At 39.4% G+C, this 20,100-nt stretch overlaps 1 protein-coding gene across 2 annotated transcripts; it reads right to left on the bottom strand.

The window, feature by feature from the left end:
* Positions 1-10,650: 10,650 nt before the first annotated feature.
* On the bottom strand, positions 10,651-19,839 carry LOC146731573 (uncharacterized). Of its 2 annotated transcripts, XM_085492876.1 has the most exons (3): positions 19,737-19,839; positions 17,116-17,186; positions 10,651-13,141 (listed from the first exon to the last, which is right to left on the bottom strand). In XM_085492876.1, exon 3 carries the CDS (start codon positions 12,710-12,712, stop codon positions 11,027-11,029), a length of 1,686 nt encoding a protein of 561 aa, XP_085349002.1. In that variant the 5' UTR covers positions 12,713-13,141; positions 17,116-17,186; positions 19,737-19,839; the 3' UTR covers positions 10,651-11,026. The 2 variants fall into 2 exon arrangements, with proteins under 2 accessions (XP_085349002.1, XP_085349003.1); XM_085492877.1 differs by lacking the exons at positions 17,116-17,186; positions 19,737-19,839 and adding an exon at positions 13,780-13,910.
* Between the last annotated feature and the right edge of the window lie 261 nt (positions 19,840-20,100).

The raw sequence follows: 20,100 nt of genomic DNA on the forward strand, positions 1-20,100 counted from the left end.
CGATGTTTTACCTCCGAGGAAATTGTATATACCAGTTCTACCTTTCAGGGTGAACTACAAACTGATGTTCCCACTCTGTTCCAAATGCGCGGAAACCATGAATCAAGACAAATGTCACCACAGTGTCAATGAACGTCAACTGACGGGTGTTTGGTGCACTCCGGAATTGAAAAATTCTGAAGAAGTAGGGTATCACATCACCAAGATATATGAAGTTTGGCATTACGATGAGTCGGCAACCTACAACCCCGAGACTGGAGAAGGAGGGTTGTTCACAGAGTACATCAACATGTTTCTGAAAATTAAACAAGAGTCTTCTGGTTATCCCGAGTGGTGTCACACCGTTGAAGACCAAACCATGTACATCCAAAGATACCACGAAAGAGAAGGTATCGTCTTGGATAGAAGCAAGATAATCCCAAATCCAGGCCTCAGAGCTCTTACCAAGCTAAACCTCAACTCATTCTGGGGAAAGCTGGGACAGAGATCAAACTTTGGACAGAGCACATATGTAGAAACGTCCGCCAAACTGTTGGAAATGTTGATGGATAGTACAAAGAATGTCACAGATCTTTCTTTTGTCTCTGACGAAATGGTTCTTGTCCAGCACTGCGATAAAGAAGACTACATTACCGAAGCACCCAATACGAACGTTGTACTGGCTGCCATGACGACAAGCTATGCTCGACTTAAACTCTACAGTGTTCTGGAGAAATTAGGTAGTAGAGTCTTGTACTTTGACACAGATTCTATCATTTACATCCAGCGAGCTGGAGAATGGGATCCACCAACAGGTGATTATCTCGGAGATTTGACGAGAGAAATAACTCCAGTGGATAATTACATCACACATTTCGTATCGGGAGGACCGAAGAATTACGCATACCGATTACACAAACCGGACAAAAGTGGGAACCAAACAGTGTGTAAAGTGAGAGGGTTCACCCTCAATTACAGAAATCAACTGGAAATTAATTTTGACTCCATGAATCGACTCGTTCGGAGAACAAGTGGCCCTCTACATGTCAAAGACCCCCGAAAAATAACGCGCAAGGGAGATAGAATATTCAATAGAGAAGAAGTTAAAACATACAGTTTAGTGTATGACAAATGGGTGATACAAGACGATTACTGTACCCTCCCATACGGTTTCTAAAAACAAAACAAAAAATATATAAATAAAAGCGAGATCATCGTTTACTCCATTCATCCATTTGAACTTTGAACAATCACATTGACATGGATTCTACCAAATCGGACATGGTTCTATCACTCATCTATTCTGGCTTATGCACACTACCTTATTTTGTTTTGAACTGGATGTTGAAAAAGTACATTGAAGAACGTAAAAAGAGACGCGATAACGAGCGAGGTTCTATTATATCGTCATGGATGCAAGATTGAAACACCCATTTACCTCTCTTGTGTGCGGTCCTACACAGTCTGGGAAGACATTTTTAGTCAAACAGATATTAGAACAATGTGACAGCGTCATATCTCCACCACCAGACGTTATCTATTGGTGCTACGGCGAGTTTCAGCCAGCCTATTTGGAAATGATGAAGACAGTGCCTCAAATTCGCTTTATCGAAGGGATACCTCCAGATATTGGTAGAATAATTGAGCCGTCTAAAAGAAATTTGTTGGTGATAGATGATCTGATGACAGAAACGGGTAACGATAAACAAATCGCCCAGTTCATCACGAAAGGATCTCACCATCGAAATTTATCCGTGATATTGATTTTGCAAAATCTCTTTCATCAGGGCAGACAATCGAGAACCATCAGTCTCAACACGCACTACATTTTCCTGTTTAAAAATCCAAGGGACGCATCACAAGTCAACGTTCTGGCTAGGCAAATGTACCCCGGAAACATTAAGTTTCTTCAGGAGGCATTCACCGATGCCACGGTTACCTCCTCGTGGATCTGATCCAGACACCCCTGAGGAAATACGCATTCGAACGAACATACTTTCATCTCAAGTACCGATAGTGTACGTGAGAAAGGTATAAAAAAGACAGTCTTTCATCGTCAGTCATTTCACCATGTCATCCCGCATGCGAAAGAACGCTGATTTTCTCTCTGTATTACAGAAGGCCAACTCGAAACAACAAAAGGGGATAATTGATGGAGCCTCTAGTGACTTGATACAGTGTCTGTGCGAATGCTCGCTCAATGTGTTGAAAGGGAACGTCCAGCTATCACCTAGTCAGAAACGAAAATTGGCGTTGTACGTGAAACATCTCCGAGCACTGTCCAATAAGAAAACTTCAGTCAAGAAAAAGAAAAAAATTCTGGTTCAGAAAAGGGGTTTCCTAACCGCCTTAATCGCTCCCTTAATTTCGAGCATACTCCCACCTTTACTCGGTCTTAAATAGATGTAATCCGTGAAGAAGATGGCTTTAGTCCCTGCTGAGCTATTATCTACCATTCAAAGCCAGAATGCTCAAATCACGAGACCTGTGGTGAAATCATTGACTTCGCTGGATAGAGACATGAATGACAAAACGCAAATGGAAGAATTGCCTGAAGATGAAAAAGTCAAACTGTACCAACAAGTTCTGCGCAAGTACTTGTTGTTGCGGGAGAAGAAAAACGAACCGATTCCAATCTCCGTTATGCAGCAATTACCCAGTGCTGTCCGTGTAGCCGATCGGGAAAATCAACCCCACAAAGACGGTGTACCAGATCAAATTACATCCGAAGTCTTACAAAGTGTTCCCAAGAGCATGCAGAGAAAAGCGAAGCTTCTACTACAGAAAGTTAAACAGAACCAACGGGTCGACTGGGGTGAAAATGGTGAATTAATCATTGATGGACAATCCGTGCCAGGCACGCACATCATCGATTTAGTCAATGATTTCTTGCGTAAAAGGAAGAATTTCACCCCCACAGGTTGGAGAGAATTTGCCGAAGTTATGAAAATGTCAAATGTACCTCAAGATCTAGTTAGCAATACTGATCGGTGTCTTACATGCATACCAACACACTCAAGGGGAGAGTTCCGAAGAGACGTGGACCCCATGTGGTTTCCACTCCCATTCATCCTCGACACACGTGGGTGACGTATTAAATAGAACCTCTTCGCAACCGCTAGATCTCACTTTGGTTCAGTCGGTCGTGATGGATCCACGCTGTCCTGCTTTGCTTTCGTTTATCGAACGTATCCACTGCCTCTGCGCGTGTGAAATAACCACACCCGTAAACAATGACGAAGAAGATGGACACCGTGCTAGACAAACTGTTTTACGATGTCCAAAGTCCTGGAAGTTACGGGGGTTTGAATTCCCTTTACGCTGCCGTAAAAAAAACAAAGAGAGGAAAAAAGATAACCAAGTCGAACATGAAGAAGTGGTTGAGTAAACAGGATACATACACTCTGCACAAACCCTCCAGACGGTCCTTTAAAAGAAGGAGGGTAGTGGTTTTCCAAGTGGACGAGCAGTGGGAGGCCGATCTATGCGATCTCTCCTCAATATCCAGATACAACAGAGGATACAAGTTCTTATTGACGTGTATCGACGTTTTTTCGAAATATGCTTTCGTCGTACCTCTGAAAGACAAGAGAGGGGGGAGTTTGGTCGAGGCATTTCGGAAAATACTTAAGAAGGGGCGTCGCCCCGACGTTTTGCACACGGACAGAGGAACTGAATTCACCAACAGACTTTTTTCAGAACTACCTCAAGAGCGAAGACATTAAGTTCTTCACTACAGGCAATGAGACTAAAGCCAGCGTTGTGGAGAGATATAACAGAACCATCAAGGGAAAAATTTTCAGATATTTCACGAAGAACAACACGTTGACTTATCTGCCTGTATTAGACGACATGGTACGTTCTTACAACAATACTCATCACAGAATTATAAATACCAAACCCTCACTTGTTACCTATGCAAACCAGAAAAAGGTCAGAGACGTATTGTATGGTGATTTAAGCACAGAGAAAAAGGGTTGGAAGAAGATTTATAAACTCGGTGACAGAGTCAGAATCAGTAAAACCAAACACGTTTTCAAGAAAGGATACCTGCCCAATTGGACCGAAGAGGTATTCACGATTGTTGGACGCCTCAATACGCAACCACCTGTTTACAAAATTTCAGATTACAATGGTGAAATGTTGGAAGGTACTTTCTACGAAGAAGAACTTCAGAAAATAGTAAAGGACAATGATGCATTGTACATTGTGGAGAAAGTACTGCGCAAGAGAAAACGTAAAGGCCGTGTGGAATATTTCGTTAAGTGGCGTGGGTATGACGATTCGTTTAATTCTTGGATCAGAGACTTGGAACGTTTATAAATACCTTTCACACGATGACCTGATTCATTTCAAAGATCATCATGTCGGGGCAGGATTTCTTTTTGACGCTCCCTAGTAATGCCTCGCTTGATGTGTTCCCGAACAACACGTTGACAAAATACACTGTCAAACTACCGAGAACGGTTTCGTTAGATTGCAATTGGGAAGTAGCGTTGGCCGACATCCACTACCCAAATTCATGGTACAATGTTGTACATGGTGAAAATAGGATCTTTTACGATGCCTCACCCAGTCTGAGAGATCACGGAGAAGTGAAATTGAATCCGGGCTACTACAACTCGCTCGAAATGATTTTAGACGCGATTCGAGAAAAAGGTCTGCCACATGAAATACTGATGACATATAATTCGAGGTCTAGGAGAGTGACCATTGCAGTCGAAGAAGGAGCTCGTGTAATCTTGATGGGCGGATTGGCCGAACTGTTAGGATTTCCCACAAATACAACAATTACAAACGAAAGACGCACTAGTCCCTACCTTGCTGATGTTAGAAGTTTGTATTCTCTCTACGTGTATTGCAATATAGTCGAACACCAAATGGTCAGTGATGTTTCCGTACCTCTCTTGAGAATAGTCAACATTGAAGGAACCCACGGTGATAGCGTCAATCACACTTACAACAAACCATACTTTCTCCCAATTCGAACGTCAACATTCGAGACTGTGGAGATTGATATAAGGTCTGATACGGGGGAGAAGGTGCCATTTCAACGTGGGCGTGTGATCGTGACGCTGAGTTTTCGCAAAGCTCGTCCTTCGCTACTGTGAAGAAAAGTAAATGAACAGACATCGACCTTACACTCCCCACGTGGGGGTTTATAGAAATTACTACATGAATCAGATTGGACGGGGATCTGTATTTTCTGGCGCAAGACTGCAACGCGGATATGGAATCGGAAGTATGTTTTCTGGATTGGCGAGATCGGCCGCACCTCTGTTAACACAGGGTCTGAAAGCAGTGGCAAAACCAGCGCTCGATGCCGGTTTGGGTATTCTAGGTGACGTTGTACAAGGGAAAAACTTTGAAAAAGCGGCTTCGAGTAGAGCAAAGACTGCAGGTCGTCAAATTACTTCTTCGGTATTGAGCAATTTATTTGGAAGACCCTCTCAAACAGGACGAGGACGCAGCATCAAAAGGAAGAAGACAACAACAAGACGTGTCATTTCTTCCAAGGCTAAGAAGAGGAGAAGATCTCAGGATATATTCGACTGAACATCATGGCTTTTGTACACGAACACTCCTGCGAATGTGCAAAGACGGAACTCGATCTCTTTACTATTCCTCCGACACAGAGAAGTATTGAAAAAGGAAGTTATTAAGAGGTAAACCCACTCACGAATATAGCCGATGGTCCGTTCGAATTCGTAATACCTTCGGCCGGAAGTGACTACATCGATATTGGTTCTACGCTTTTGCACATCAAGGCTAAAATCACGAATGCCAACGGAAGTAATTTGGCTGCGGACGCCACTGTAGGGCCTGCAAACTTGTGGTTGCATTCCCTCTTCAATCAAATCGATGTGTACCTGAATGGAAAGCAGATTTCGGACGCATCTCCTACTTATTCTTACAGAGCCATGATCGAAACGCTATTGAATTATGGAGGGGACGCCAAATCAACGCAGATTGGTGCTGCAATATTTGAGAAGGACACTGCTGGAAAAATGAATGTCGCAAACCCGAGAGCTGATGATGGTGATGCTAACATGGGACTCAAACGTCGATTTGCATATACATCGCTCAGTAAGACGGTCGACATGATCGGACGAATACACGGAGACATATTTTTTCAACCAAAGTATTTACTCAATGGGGTGGAAGTTAGACTGAAATTTCATCGAAGTAAAAATCAGTTCTGCTTGATCAGTTCAACCGAAAATCCAGCATTCAAAGTAGTCATCACCGATGCTACCCTCCTAGTGAGAAAAGTCAAGTTGAGCCCCAGCGTACAACTGGGACACGTCGAAGCGTTGAAACAGGGTACTGCAAAATACCCCATTGATCGATGCGTTATGAAAATCGCTTCCATCCCGGCTGGTACAATGTCATTAAACAAAGATTTGATCTTCCTCGGTCAGCTGCCCAAAAGGATCATCCTGTGTCTGGTTTCTAATACGTCTTTCAACGGATCCTACGAAACCAATCCATTCAACTTCCAGAATTATGGTATCACATCACTGGTTCTCAATGTTAGAGGTGAGCAAGTTCCGGCAAAGCCATTGAAGACGGACTTCACGGCAGGTGGTGGTAGAAGTTGCATCATGGCTTATTACAGTCTATTTACCGGTACAAATAAAATGGGTCACGACCAAAGCAACGGCATCACTCGAGACGAATATCCCGAAGGGTACACAATCTTCGCATTTGACCTCAGTCCCGACGAATCGGCCAGTGATTATCACCTCAATTTGATACAAGAAGGAAAGATTGGTCTTGAGATTCAGTTCAGACAAGCATTGACTGAGACTGTGTCTGTTTTGATTTATGCTGAATACGACAACGTTATCGAGATTGACAGAGACAGAAACGTATTGACCGATTTCTAGCTGCGATGGACACGAATCAACTGAATCATATTCTGTCGACTAATCCATACACTAGAAATGTGTTCTTCGGCGTTTATGCTAGAGATCAACTGCCTAAGGCAAAAGTGTTGGAGTATCCTGCAGCGTTCGTATCAAACACCGATGACAGTAGCGGAGGTGGGACACATTGGGTGGCTTTTTATCTAAAGGATCCCTACCGCGGAGAATATTTTGACTCGTACGGATGTCAACCTTATTACGCGGAATTTAAGAGATTTCTCGATAAAAACGTTTGTACATGGATCTACAATCATCAAATACTACAAGCTCCGTTCTCTACAGTGTGTGGTCAATACGTCCTGTATTACTTGCTGCGCAGATGTCAAGGGGAACCTATGAAGTCCGTAGCCGACTCTTTTACGCATGATAGACATTTGAATGACATTTATGTGAACAGATATATCGAAAACGTAACCGGACTCAACCTCCCTATTTTTGACAAATATTTTTTCCCACACAGTTTTACTAGACGACTTATACTTTTGAAATTCCACATGTATATATAACTTGTACCCTCTTTATGTAACTATCGATTTCATATTATTTCTCTTTTTTTCTTTTCATCACAGATGAGCGATTCTGATTCTGATTAGAAAAAGTGTGTATTGACTCTTCGATGTTACTCGTTTTTCTCGTTTTTTATTATAATCGAATACTTAACCGCATTTGAAAATGTATGTATTTCAATGTATGTATGTATCTATGTATTTTCAACCTTTTTTAAAAAATGACGTTTTTAAATCATATTATTATTCCTAAGAATATCATTCTTATATTACTCCTAATAATATCATTCTTATATTACTCAGTGTGAATACTTAACAGCGTTTGAGAATGTATACCATTTCAATTTATGATTAATTACTTCAAAAAAGCAACAAAACACAAAAAACAAAAAAACAAAAAATATATTTCATGTAACTGATCTTACTAGTTTTTTGTCAAAAATGTATACCCTATGTATTTCAACTATTTTAAAATGTCATGTTTTTAATGCTAATATTCTTCTTTTGTGTAATAAACGTTAGTTTCTAAAATGACATGTATTTATTTGTGTGTGAGCGCCCTCTGTCGTTCGTTCTGAAAACTTCATGATGATGACGCCACATTTTACGACGTCATCACCCCCAATATGACGTCACCGTCCCATCCAAATATGACGTCATGAACCGCGCCCTCATAAGATGACGTCACATTTTATGACCTCTTCACCCCAATATGACGTCACCGCCCCATCCAAATATGACGTCATAAACAGCGCCCTCATAAATTATTCACATATTCCCATTGTGACGTCATCCGGCGACACTATAGGTCATAATTTATTCACATATTCCCATTGTGACGTCATCCTGGCGACACTATAGGTACGACCATGAGGGCGCTGTTCATGGGATGACGTCATTATGATGACGTCATATTGGGATATGATGACGTCATCCCATCCAAACATTACGTCAAATCACGGGATGACGTCATCATATCCCAATATGACGTCATCGCAATGACGTCATCCCATGAACATCGCCCTCATGGTCGTACCTATAGTGTCGCCTAAACTACTACCTTAGTAGTAGCTTCGCGATGAGTGCCTTAGCAATGATTGGTTTCTGCGATGAGTGGCAAACACTTTTCATCAGTTTGTGTCATTAACAACCAGTGTTATCTGGAATACAATATATAATTAAAATGATATAAAGTATATGAGATATATAATTATATGCATAAATAATACACACAAATGAGAAAACGCTTTCCGTGTTAAGAGTTATTTAAATTAATGTTTGTTAACAATTTTATAAACTGGCTTGGAAATTCCCACCACCAATACAAATTTGCATAATTCTGTTTACTTTGCATGTGTACTATGAATGTATATTTTAATACATATTGTCATATAACATAGACAATAATAATTTGTCCATTCCATGAGACATTTCCTCTATCTGTGTAACTTCATATTTGAGTGTATAGTAATAAAAATGATATACGTTACTTGGGATGTAATATATCCTAGCTAGTTTCTAGTGGAACCCCTCATATTACTTGACACTAGTCTATGAATATGTTGCGAACGATGAAAGTGGTATACGTTAACTGGAGGAGACAACTTAACACATACTGTCCATCAATTACTGAGATACAAAGGGTGGCAGCCGCATGACTCAAGGTTTTGACAGGGTGTAAAATCGCGACTTTACGTACCTCTTGGTCTTTGATATAGCTCTATAAAATTCACTACAATGTGTTGAATCCATGTGGGCATGGAAGCTGTGATGTTTTCCACTGAAGAAAACTTACTGTGAACACATGTGTGTATAAGTGCTATTTATCCGTTTTCAACGCATGACCCCCTCCCCGCCACCTTCACGAACTCCAATATGTCGCGTTTTTTGTTTGGATCAGGACAACTGCGATTTAGCGAGGGGTCACTGTATCACTAATGTATTGCAATTCAACAAAATAAAATTAAGAAATTGCAATATAAAATATTCAACGAGTGACAATGATGGGTGTATTTCACGGTTAGTGTTTCAATAAATATTTGCTCACTATTGTAGAAAATGGCTTGGTAGTTCCCACCACCATTTATATATAATGTTACATCATGTTGGCAAAAGTTTAACTATCGGTAATCCGAAAGTCACTCTAGATAATTTTGTTTACTCTGTATGTGTACTACGGTTGCATTTTGTTATTTGTTATCATTTTAATGGTGTGCATATTTTACCGGCAATACATAACGGTACACTTTACAAAAATACCCATTATATATTTATCAATTATAGTTACCATTATAAAACCAGAACAAAAGAAATAATGATAACGTGTTACTTCATGCGGAAATTCTAATGAGATGCATTTTTATTTTGAAGTATCATGTTCATGTATACCATAGGGTCCATAGTATCGTTTACTTACTGATACTACTGACTACACTTTGTACTTGGCAGTTCCCATCATAATTATCGGATTATTTGGAAACATAATATTGTAATGTAAATTTCTTTTACTAATGTTTACTAATGTTGACGCTACCTTCAGAGACTCATGTTGACTATGCGCCGGATCGTTTACTAATTTAATACTTATCAGTGTAAAATTCGACGGAGGAAAAGTCAGGAAAAGTCAGAATAGTCAAGAAAACTTAAAGAATGAGAATAGTCTATCAGCCGTTGCTGTCCACACCAGCGATATTTGCACATAGAAATTGAGAATCATAATTGCATATAAATGAGCAAAACAGCTATTCCGGCCATCAATCGAATCATCAGTCGTTATGATTGATTTAACTGATAATTGCTTAGATGTCTGAGACCGAATGTTGAGTTGAGTTCGAGAGTGTGTTTATATTTACGGCGATGTCAACGTTATTGATTACATCACAGCCCCCAACACTGATTGCTTTAGAGGCGCGTTGAAAAGGAAGCCTATTTTGGGCTAGTTCCATTGTCGCATTTCGGAGTGTAGAGAGAGATGACTTTGGCCCTATGTCCTATGGCTCTTGTGTTTCAAGCCAAAAAAACAACACAGATTCTCGGGGATGTGGGAATAGGTGACAAATTCCAAAACAATGAAAGAAAATCGTAACTTACTGCACATGAATTTCATGATGAAGTTTTCAACATTGTGGTGCGTGACTGCAGTCTTTGAAACAAAAATAAGGGATTCTGAAAACGCAATTGATGGCATGACAAAAAACGCAATGTAATGCAAGTTATGCAATATCACGACGAATGTGTATATTTTCAAAATATAAATTTACTAACACTAAATTCTTGTTATTTACATTCGTTGAATAAATGTATCTAGAAGGGGATGTATGTAGTAATACGTTGGAATAGTTTTCTAATAATGCATAGTAAATGTTACATTACAAAATATATTTCAATGATACACGACAAACAAAAATCATACTGTACCAATATACTACTAGCTGGAGACCAGGTGTGAATAGATAGATACACTAGATATATATCCAACATATTAAAGGCGAACATGTACATGTTTACAATCCTATGATCACCTTCATTCAATAGAAAACGTTGTCTGTTTCATCTATTTCATATCAAAACATTATGATCTAAACGTCATCACGCTTTTGCATATATGACGAATTAGAAAAATACCACATATCTGAAGGTTTCTGTGCCCTTACTTCTTACAACATTTTGGTCCAGTTTATCGATTTTATAACTCAACTTCTCATTCCCTTTCAATGCTATCTCATTTTTAGAAAGAAAGTACATTCTGAATGTCTCTGTTCCCTGACTCACTTGTTCAATGCCACTCCTGTTATCCTCTTGAGTACTTTTCAAAAAATCTAACATGAACAATGATCCCTTCTCCAGCTGATCAGCGTTCTTTATGGACTGGATATTACGAGTGTGCATCTGTTCTCCTAGATCGCTTGAATAAACAAAACTCTTCTCACATTCTTTGCACTGGATGTGATTTTTTAGACCACGAGACTGATTGAAGCATTTCACGCATTGTTTGCACTGAAATGGCTTCAATCCTTTATGTGTAAGCATGTGATTTCTTAGACCACCAGAATGAGTGACGCATTTCTCGAATTGTTTACACTGAAATGGCTTCAATCCTGTGTGTGTAGCCATGTGGTGTTTTAGATTAAAAGACTGAGTAAAGCATTTATCACATTGTTTGCAGTGAAATGGCTTCAATCCTGTATGTATAAGCATGTGAGTTTTTAGACTACCAGACTGAGTGAAGCATTTCTTGCATTGTTTGCACTGAAATGGCTTCAATCCTGTATGTGTAAGCATGTGAGTTTTTAGACTACCAGACTGAGTGAAGCATTTCTTGCATTGTTTGCACTGAAAAGGCTTTAATCCTGTATGTGTACGCATGTGCTCCTTCAGATTCCCCGACAGAGTAAAACACTTCTGGCATTGTTTGCACTGAAATGACTTCAATCCAGTATGTGTAAGCATGTGATTTTTTAGACTACCAGAATGGGTGAAGCATTTCTTGCATTGTTTGCACCGAAATGGCTTCAATCCCGTATGTGTAAGCATGTGCTGTTTTAGATTACAAGACTGACTGAAGCATCTGTCACATTGTTTGCACTGAAATGGCTTTACCCCTGTATGTACACGCATGTGCACTTTTAGATAACTTGAACTAGTATAACGCTTCGCACATTGTTTGCACTGAAATGGCTTCAATCCTGTATGTGTAAGCATGTGATATTTTAGACTACCAGACTGACTGAAGCATTTGTTGCATTGTTTGCACTGAAATGGCTTCAATCCTGTATGTGTAAGCATGTGATTTTTTAGACTACCAGACTGAGTGAAGCATTTCTTGCATTGTTTGCACTGAAAAGGCTTTAATCCTGTATGTGTACGCATGTGCTCCTTCAGATTCCCCGACAGAGTAAAACACTTCTGGCATTGTTTGCACTGAAATGGCTTCAATCCTGTATGTGTACGTATGTGAGTCTTCAGATTCCCCGACTGAGTAAAACACTTCTCGCATTGTTTGCACTGAAATGGCTTCAATCCTGTATGTGTACGCATGTGAAGTTTTAGATCACAAGACTGAGTGAAGCATTTCTCGCATTTTTTGCACTGAAATGACTTCAATCCTGTATGTGTACGCATGTGCGTCTTCAGATTCCCCGACTGAGTAAAACACTTCTCGCATTGTTTGCACTGGAATGGCTTCAATCCTGTATGTTTTTCCATGGACTTCACACATTTAGGTTCTCTGTTGATTTTATCAACACCTCTATTGATATCTGGCTGTGATGTTATTTTGCAATCTGTATTTACTTCCATTTAGAGGGCATATAAGTATAGCTGAGTGTACGAGATTGAATGCAATATGAAGGTAGTCTTATTGGATGTGGTCAATTTGAAATGTGCTAGATTGTAATAAAAAACTAAACTCAGCAAACAATCACATTACACATTTTACGCCAAAGAACTAATATGTAATTCTAAAATCACACATTTCAGTTGTGTTGTTGTTTTCATTAATAATTCAAAGCATACCATGCGACATTAAAAGCATAATTCTCCATGTGTATATGTTGGTAGCTTTCATATAAATTTTCAGTGACTTGAGTATATAAGTGTTTAGGAATTTGTATCACTTCTCTGGAAATCTTGAAAATCTTGGGAAATGAAATGTACTACATTGTATTCCAGGGCTTCATTGTGTGAAGTGTTCTTCATCTATAAATTGGCAGCAAGTTCAGTTTTCACCTACAAAATAACAGAATGAAACAGTATAACAAAATATATTTGGAGTGCAACATCATGAAATGATGGATATCTAACTGCAGTTTACCATGTCTGTATGTGCCTCTACATAGCCTAGCCTTAACCTATCAAAATATTATTAACTGGCATGGTAGAATATTAGCTGACAAGAATGATTCCAGCATAATAAGCGGGTCTAGCTCGAATGCTAGTTTTCTATGTGTCTCTACAGAACCTAGGATAAAGTGGAATGTATCTAAATAAAAATACGGTGTGATAACAATGCAGCCTATCTATCTATAATACAACATTTCTATGTGTCTCTACAGAGTTTATCAACATAGCTACATGTAAATACTATTTAGAGATACCGTATCAATGTATAAGTATTATGTGATCACAAAGCACCATATCTAGCTAATTTTCTGTGCTTCATGTGATACAATAAAAAATAAAAATAAAAGTAAGGTGTGATATCAGAGCAGCCTACATAGCTAGAATGCTAGTTATCAAAGTGTCTTTTTAGAGGCTGAAATATTACCTACACTTGGATGTATTAAATGTATTAAAATAAAAGTATGGTATGATGTGATATCATATCAGCCTACATAGCTAGAATTAGGCAGAGTGTTTCAACCCACCTGTTCACATAGTTCATACCCACCATAGACTCAGGTCAGTCAAAATTATCTGTGATTCAGCCATCGACAGAGAGAGAATTACAGGTCAGGGAAGCCCCATGACCTCATAGATTTTCTTCCACAGAAGGAACCTGAAGTATATGGTAGGGTAAAAACTGTGTGAATAGGCGGGTTGAAAACCCTATGCCTAAATTCACTACATTCAATTACCCACCGCAGACTCCAGTCAGTGAAAATGACTATTTGAAACTGTAGAAACAGTAAAGGATGTCCCAGTCTGGGACAAACCCAGATGCGTAGGTGACTAGCATTCCAAAGAAAAAAGAGGCCGACACAGTTCTGCATGAGGGCATAGGCCGAAAACGAGACCATTACATGTCCAAGGTTTGCAGACGGGAGAAACTTCTCTGCACAAATCTATAGGAGAGACTACTCTTTCATCTATGCACAGTGAACCCTGTGGTCATCTGGGCCGGGTCAGTAACCATAGTATTACCCACTATTGAACCAACCTTTAAAAGGACCCTCTTCAATGGTTTGGGTGTCTCTTATAATAATAACTGGTAAAGACGTTTGCGCTCTCCAAAATGCTCAAGGGAGGCACCTAATGCAGCAGCCAATCGCAGTCAGCCAATCAGCAATCGCATAAACCCAAAGTGCTCGTACTTGGTGTCTCTGTAGACCCTTTGTCGAGAAAGTCAGATGGTCATAAACCTTGCACACTGTTACAGTGATCCACCTGGAAATGGAAGTCGGGAGGCTGGTCTGTCCTGCTTACCCTTGCCATAACACATAAACATGTGGTTGCTGCCATGCCTCGACTCCCGAGTATGATTCTTGTAGTAACTCAACACTCGGACAAGGCATAAAAGCAACTCCTCGCTGACAATGTTGGCTAGACAGGGGATGATGATAGGATCTTGGTGAGAAACGCGTTTCACGTCTTTAACACAGCTTAATTGACCATAAAGGTGACACAATCATCTGAGAAGAACAATGCCCCTAGCTCAGAATGACGCCTACCAGAGACAAGAGCTAGTAGAAAGACTGTTTTCTATGTCAAATATTTTGAGGGTGCTGATCTCAGAGGCTTTAAGGGTGGTCTGCTTAAAGCTGACAGTAAAACAAGTCCCAATTGTGCAGTTCTATTGTGCAGGGTCTAGGCTGTAAACAGTAGGTGGGAAGCAGTAAACAGTCTCCAAATAAGAGGACTATCGCCTAGTCTTGTCACCAAAGAATTCTCGATGGTGGGTGAAAAGGCTGTCCTATAGCCAATGATCGCTGCATGTGACAAGTCAACTGATCAAAAAAAGAGAAGAATTTGCTCTGCCAGAACTAACAGCAATGGAGATCTGGTCCCCGCTACTTATTGATATAGAGACCACCACTGTGTTGTTTGTGTGAAGCAAGACTCTGTGGCCTCAAACTATGGGTAGGGAGTGTTTCAGTGCTAAGTGCACTGCTTTCAGTTTGAGCCAATTTATATGCTTGCAGGGCTTGTTAATATAACAGGTGCCTCTCCAATCTGTGAGGGAGGCAACTGCTATCAGAGTCTTAGCCGTGGCGAGTGGGACCAAGGTAATCCCTTCCTGAGGTTGGCAATTGCCTTTCATCAAGGCAAGGCATCCCACACGAGTTACTCACTACTTCAGCTCCCATAGGTGAGCCTAGTGCTGCAACCAAGTGCGAATGCATAACGCTGGGCAACTACCCTGTGAACTGAGGTCATCATTCCAATGATACAGATCAGCTATTGAAGAGACACAGAAGGAATGTTGACTAGAACTTTGGCTATGCCACTTAGTGTTAGGCAACGAGCCTGCAATGGTTGTACCAAGCCTAAGTCCATGTTGAACTCCATGCCCAGAAACCCAAACGCTGTATTGGGTGTGGATGGGACTTTTCTCGATTTACTAGGAAGCCCAAATGGTGTAGTAAATCCTGTATTAGCCTTAATTGCTCGGCCAACAACCACTTGTTGGTTGTGTAGCAACCAGTTGTTTAGGTACAGGTTAATGTGTACCTACATCCAGTGCAGCAGTAGCACCACCACCTGTATTAACCCAGTTTCACCTTTCCAAAAAACAAACACATAGCAAAACTATTGAAACCTTGTCCGCAAGTTGAGACCAAGAATTGGCTAAATTTTTTGAAATAGTGACACGCGAACAACAACGACGATGCCAAAACCTTTCCTATACTATACATTCCCCTTTGTTTACACTACACTACGGGAAATGGAAAAAAAAATGAGCAAGGGCGTGTCTGAGACACCTCTGATGGCCTACATGGGGGTACAAAACATATATGCCTTGCTTGTTCCCCTCCAATCGGAGGCCGGAGAGCCAAATCCATCTGGTATCCCAGGAGGAAGCATTCCCTGCACACGAATATCTCTTGCTGGTGTGCTTCTTCCCCCTTGCTGAACAAGGAGCAACTGCAGGGGAGGCAACCTGCTATACCTGTATATGGTCTACCAGACAGGCAGGTTCTCAACCAAAGCCAGAATCCCGCAGGCAAACTCTGGCATGCTGCATGGAGTAGTCCACAAAGGTACCCACAGGAGCAACATGTTCCAGGGGCACAGCCGAATCAGTTTTTGGGGAACAACCTAGGAGGCGAAGGCGTTCAATGGACTGCTCCATCTGTAAAATGAACAAGGCATGCATGAGTGAAATTATTTACAGTTAAAAGCTGACACAAAGAGACCAAACAACATGGCACACAAAAAAATACACGGGGCTCAAAATAGGAAAAACTTAGCCCACCAGCCACTGCACGTCTACTACCAATGGCTCACACTTACTTCAGAAATCTGAAAAACTGGAGACTGAATCACACTGTTCTTGCTACGATGCACACTTGACGCGGAGAAAAGCAAAAGTGATCATAAAGCAAGATGGTGTCACCTGCCTTGTCTAGGTCATGTGATTCGTGACGTGGAAGAAAACAAAAATGGAGTCATGGGGCTTTCCCTGACATATATTTCTCTCCCCGTCGTTGGTTGAATCACAGATTAATGCCTACAGTTCAAAATAGTTAATTTGACTGACCAGAATCTATGGTGGGTAATTAAACGTAGTGCTTGCTTGTTTCCTCTTTGTCTTTATAGAACCATGGATTAATATACAATGTAGATGCAATGTATCAAAGTAAAAGTATGGTGTGATATCAGAGCAGCCTATCTAGTTAGAATACTAGTTTCATGTGTGTCACTGCAGAACCAATATGTAGATGTAAAAGTGTTGTGATATCTTTCTATAGAACCCTAGTAGAGTAAGACATAACCATCTACTTGTATACATATTTAAAATTACCGAAATGAACTACACTTACCTGAAGTGGATTCTGCATGTGAAACCTTTACTCAGTACCCTATACAAACTGGTTCTAATCAAAATATATATCTATGTTAAAAGAGTAAACAGATTATGTTGTTATTCAAGGACTTAAAATATAAATGATAATAAATACCAGTGTTTGGTTGTGCCAAGAGTGGCGAATAATTTCATCATGTTTAGCAAGCAATTTGCTTGATTTATTCTTCAGCATTTTTATAATCAACACAAGAATTAGTATTATTTCAAACGTTTTTTTTTTTTTTTTTCAAATCAGATGTTGGTCACTACGGGATATATGAAGTACCGTAAGCATATTGTACATTTTGACATAAATTTGCTATTTTCCACATTTTCTTTAAATATTTTTTTTGACATCGAGATGATCAGCCATCCACGTAACAGACTAATTACATATACATGTTGAACTAATTGAACTTAGCTGCTTTCTGACTTATAGAACAATAATCAATTGAAATTATTAACAATAGAAATGGTTTTGAGCGTAGCATTGACCACCAATCATGACAATGCTACCACGCTGTTTGTAGCTTTGGGAAAATCCTGATTACACACAAAAGATTAACAATAATGCAAACAAAATCATCAAAACTACAAAGAGTTCAGAAATTGTAATGATGAATACAAGTCATTGTTATAACCCAGTCGCCAACAGTTCTTCTACAGTGAAACACATTAGTTAATTAAAATATGATACATCAATATACTAGTTAATATTGCTTACAATTATATACGATTCATATAATCATTACAATTGTGGTGTGAATTATGTAAATTTGATCCCTTCTGTCACTAAGCCTTTGTTTTACTGCCCCTATTATAGCGTTGAACACGTGCTGGTAATTTGCATACCACATATCTATTGGAAAACAACTTGGTTAGGAAGTATCAATCTCAGTCGGAGATTGTTAATCATTTTCCTACTCAAATTGAAGGTTAATTGTGCTTGCTAAACAATTAAACCATACTCTTGACCTAATCAGTGACCAAATATAGAGCTGATTATTACAATGTGTCTCTGGTAACAGAGATTCTGTTTACCGATAAACATCCGTTATTGTGTCTAGTCTTCCATGGGCAAGGATGGAGGTCTGACACAGATGTAATCATTTCCCCAGCACCCTCGGGTAACACTTTTATTCCAAAGCATATTCAAAAGTGATGGTAGATTCATTTATAGTTAATTACTTCTCAATGTTATCATTTCCTTCAAGCTGTCTCGGTTTTAGTCTATTTTGTAGTCATATTTATTTTCTTTCCACTTTTGAACGCAAGTTGTTAAATTGAGAAAATAATTTCTCAAAAAATAGTTAACACTTATTATGGTGTAAATAACTCGATCAATTAATTTCCACAATTGCAAGTTCGTAAGATAAAGAAATAAATCCTTAGATTGGATATTTGATGTTGAAAAAAACATTATAACGCCTGAATTCAAACCCTCAATGAATTCCACAGAGGGTATAATACCACTATACCGCGGAGGATATTTTTCTTTTTCTTGAATTGTTTTTGAAATATAGGCCACACCACTGTGACACTTTAATATCGAGCATAACTAACCTTGTTTCTGTTTATTTCTTGTCAAAATCAGGTAACTGTCAGTTTAATTACTTAATATTTACTTAATAAGCTGTTTTCTTACTTATTTTTTTAGTTTTGCGTGGTGGCGTTTTGTCAGGTTTATTATTCCTTCCTGATATTCTTTATTTACATTTTATGGTTTGATATTTTTCAGTTTATTTGATTTTAAAGCTAATTTTGTTTTATCGCAATGGCACACTTGTGTAACATTCCACAACGTTGTTCTTTGACTATTGTTCATTTTGACGACTACTTTTGATGTCCTAATTAGTTGAGTGGGAAAGCCAAAACGATTGCTTTGGTATTGGCGAGTGTTTATCTAGTGTGATTCGCATCTTTGGCGTTTGTATTAGGCGGTTTTTCATTTCCCATGTTTGCTACGTTGTAATATGCGACCACTTCCCCGTTTTATTGTGATGTTTGAGTGTTAAATGATGTCTTCTTTGTCTGTCTCGCCATGACCTAGTTTTAAAATCTCGGCCAGGTTGTATGATCTTTGGCTTGACCCGACTGAATGTGTGATCGTCCTGCTTAACAAGCTAGGATTTATTACCGTTATTATCATTATATTATCACTATATTATTTGTATACAGCAATTCATATATAACGACCACTATTGAAGGGCATTTTTTGTGACATCAGCAATTCGTACAGCGTGGATTTGTATTCTGGAATTGTACCTGGACTTTTAACCAGCGTAAACGGATATTGCATTATTAAAAAATCATGTCATATTATTATAACTGAAATGTTGAACGTACTAATTTTGTCAATAAAAATAACGTTCTACCGTGAGATTATAACCTCCCTTTATTCTATACCAGTGCAAAGCAAGAAACGCAATGGTCGCATTCTTGGTCGCATGTGTTGAGATTACACGCCGTTGAGACAACAAACGCGATCGTTCATACATACAGTGTTCACAGGTATTATTTATAATTTCACAAGAACCATAACTCCACGAACATGAATGTTTGACGAGTATACTTCAATCGTAGATATATATCACTTACTTCGCATGGAATGTTCCTCAATCCTGACATAAGCTCGTCCTGTAAAATCTACACTCAATCGCACAATGGCGGAAACCCCGTTGACCTCAATAAAATGTTGTCACCGTAGAGGGCATTAATTTAACAGTGGTATCGCCTCTAGATGGCGCTTTTGTGAATTCCTTGTATCACAGGTCATCACATCACAGGTTCATTCTGCACAGTAGTCACGCTTTAGACAGGTATTGTTAAATAAATATTGTACTGTTAGAAAACCTTACCTTCAGTACCTCTAGGGTATCTCATACGAAAATATCTGCTTACAACTGGTTTTAATCCATGTCGAACACGTGCGCAAAATGACCGTTTTCGGCAAGGCTTATCA

This window comes from Saccoglossus kowalevskii, chromosome 18, assembly GCF_978046115.1.
Source record: "Saccoglossus kowalevskii chromosome 18, keSacKowa6.1, whole genome shotgun sequence".
NCBI lineage: Eukaryota > Metazoa > Hemichordata > Enteropneusta > Harrimaniidae > Saccoglossus > Saccoglossus kowalevskii.

Coding starts and splice junctions, on each gene's coding strand:
- LOC146731573 (XM_085492876.1), bottom strand. CDS start 12,712: ATGGAAGTAAATACAGATTGCAAAATAACATCACAGCCAGATATCAAT.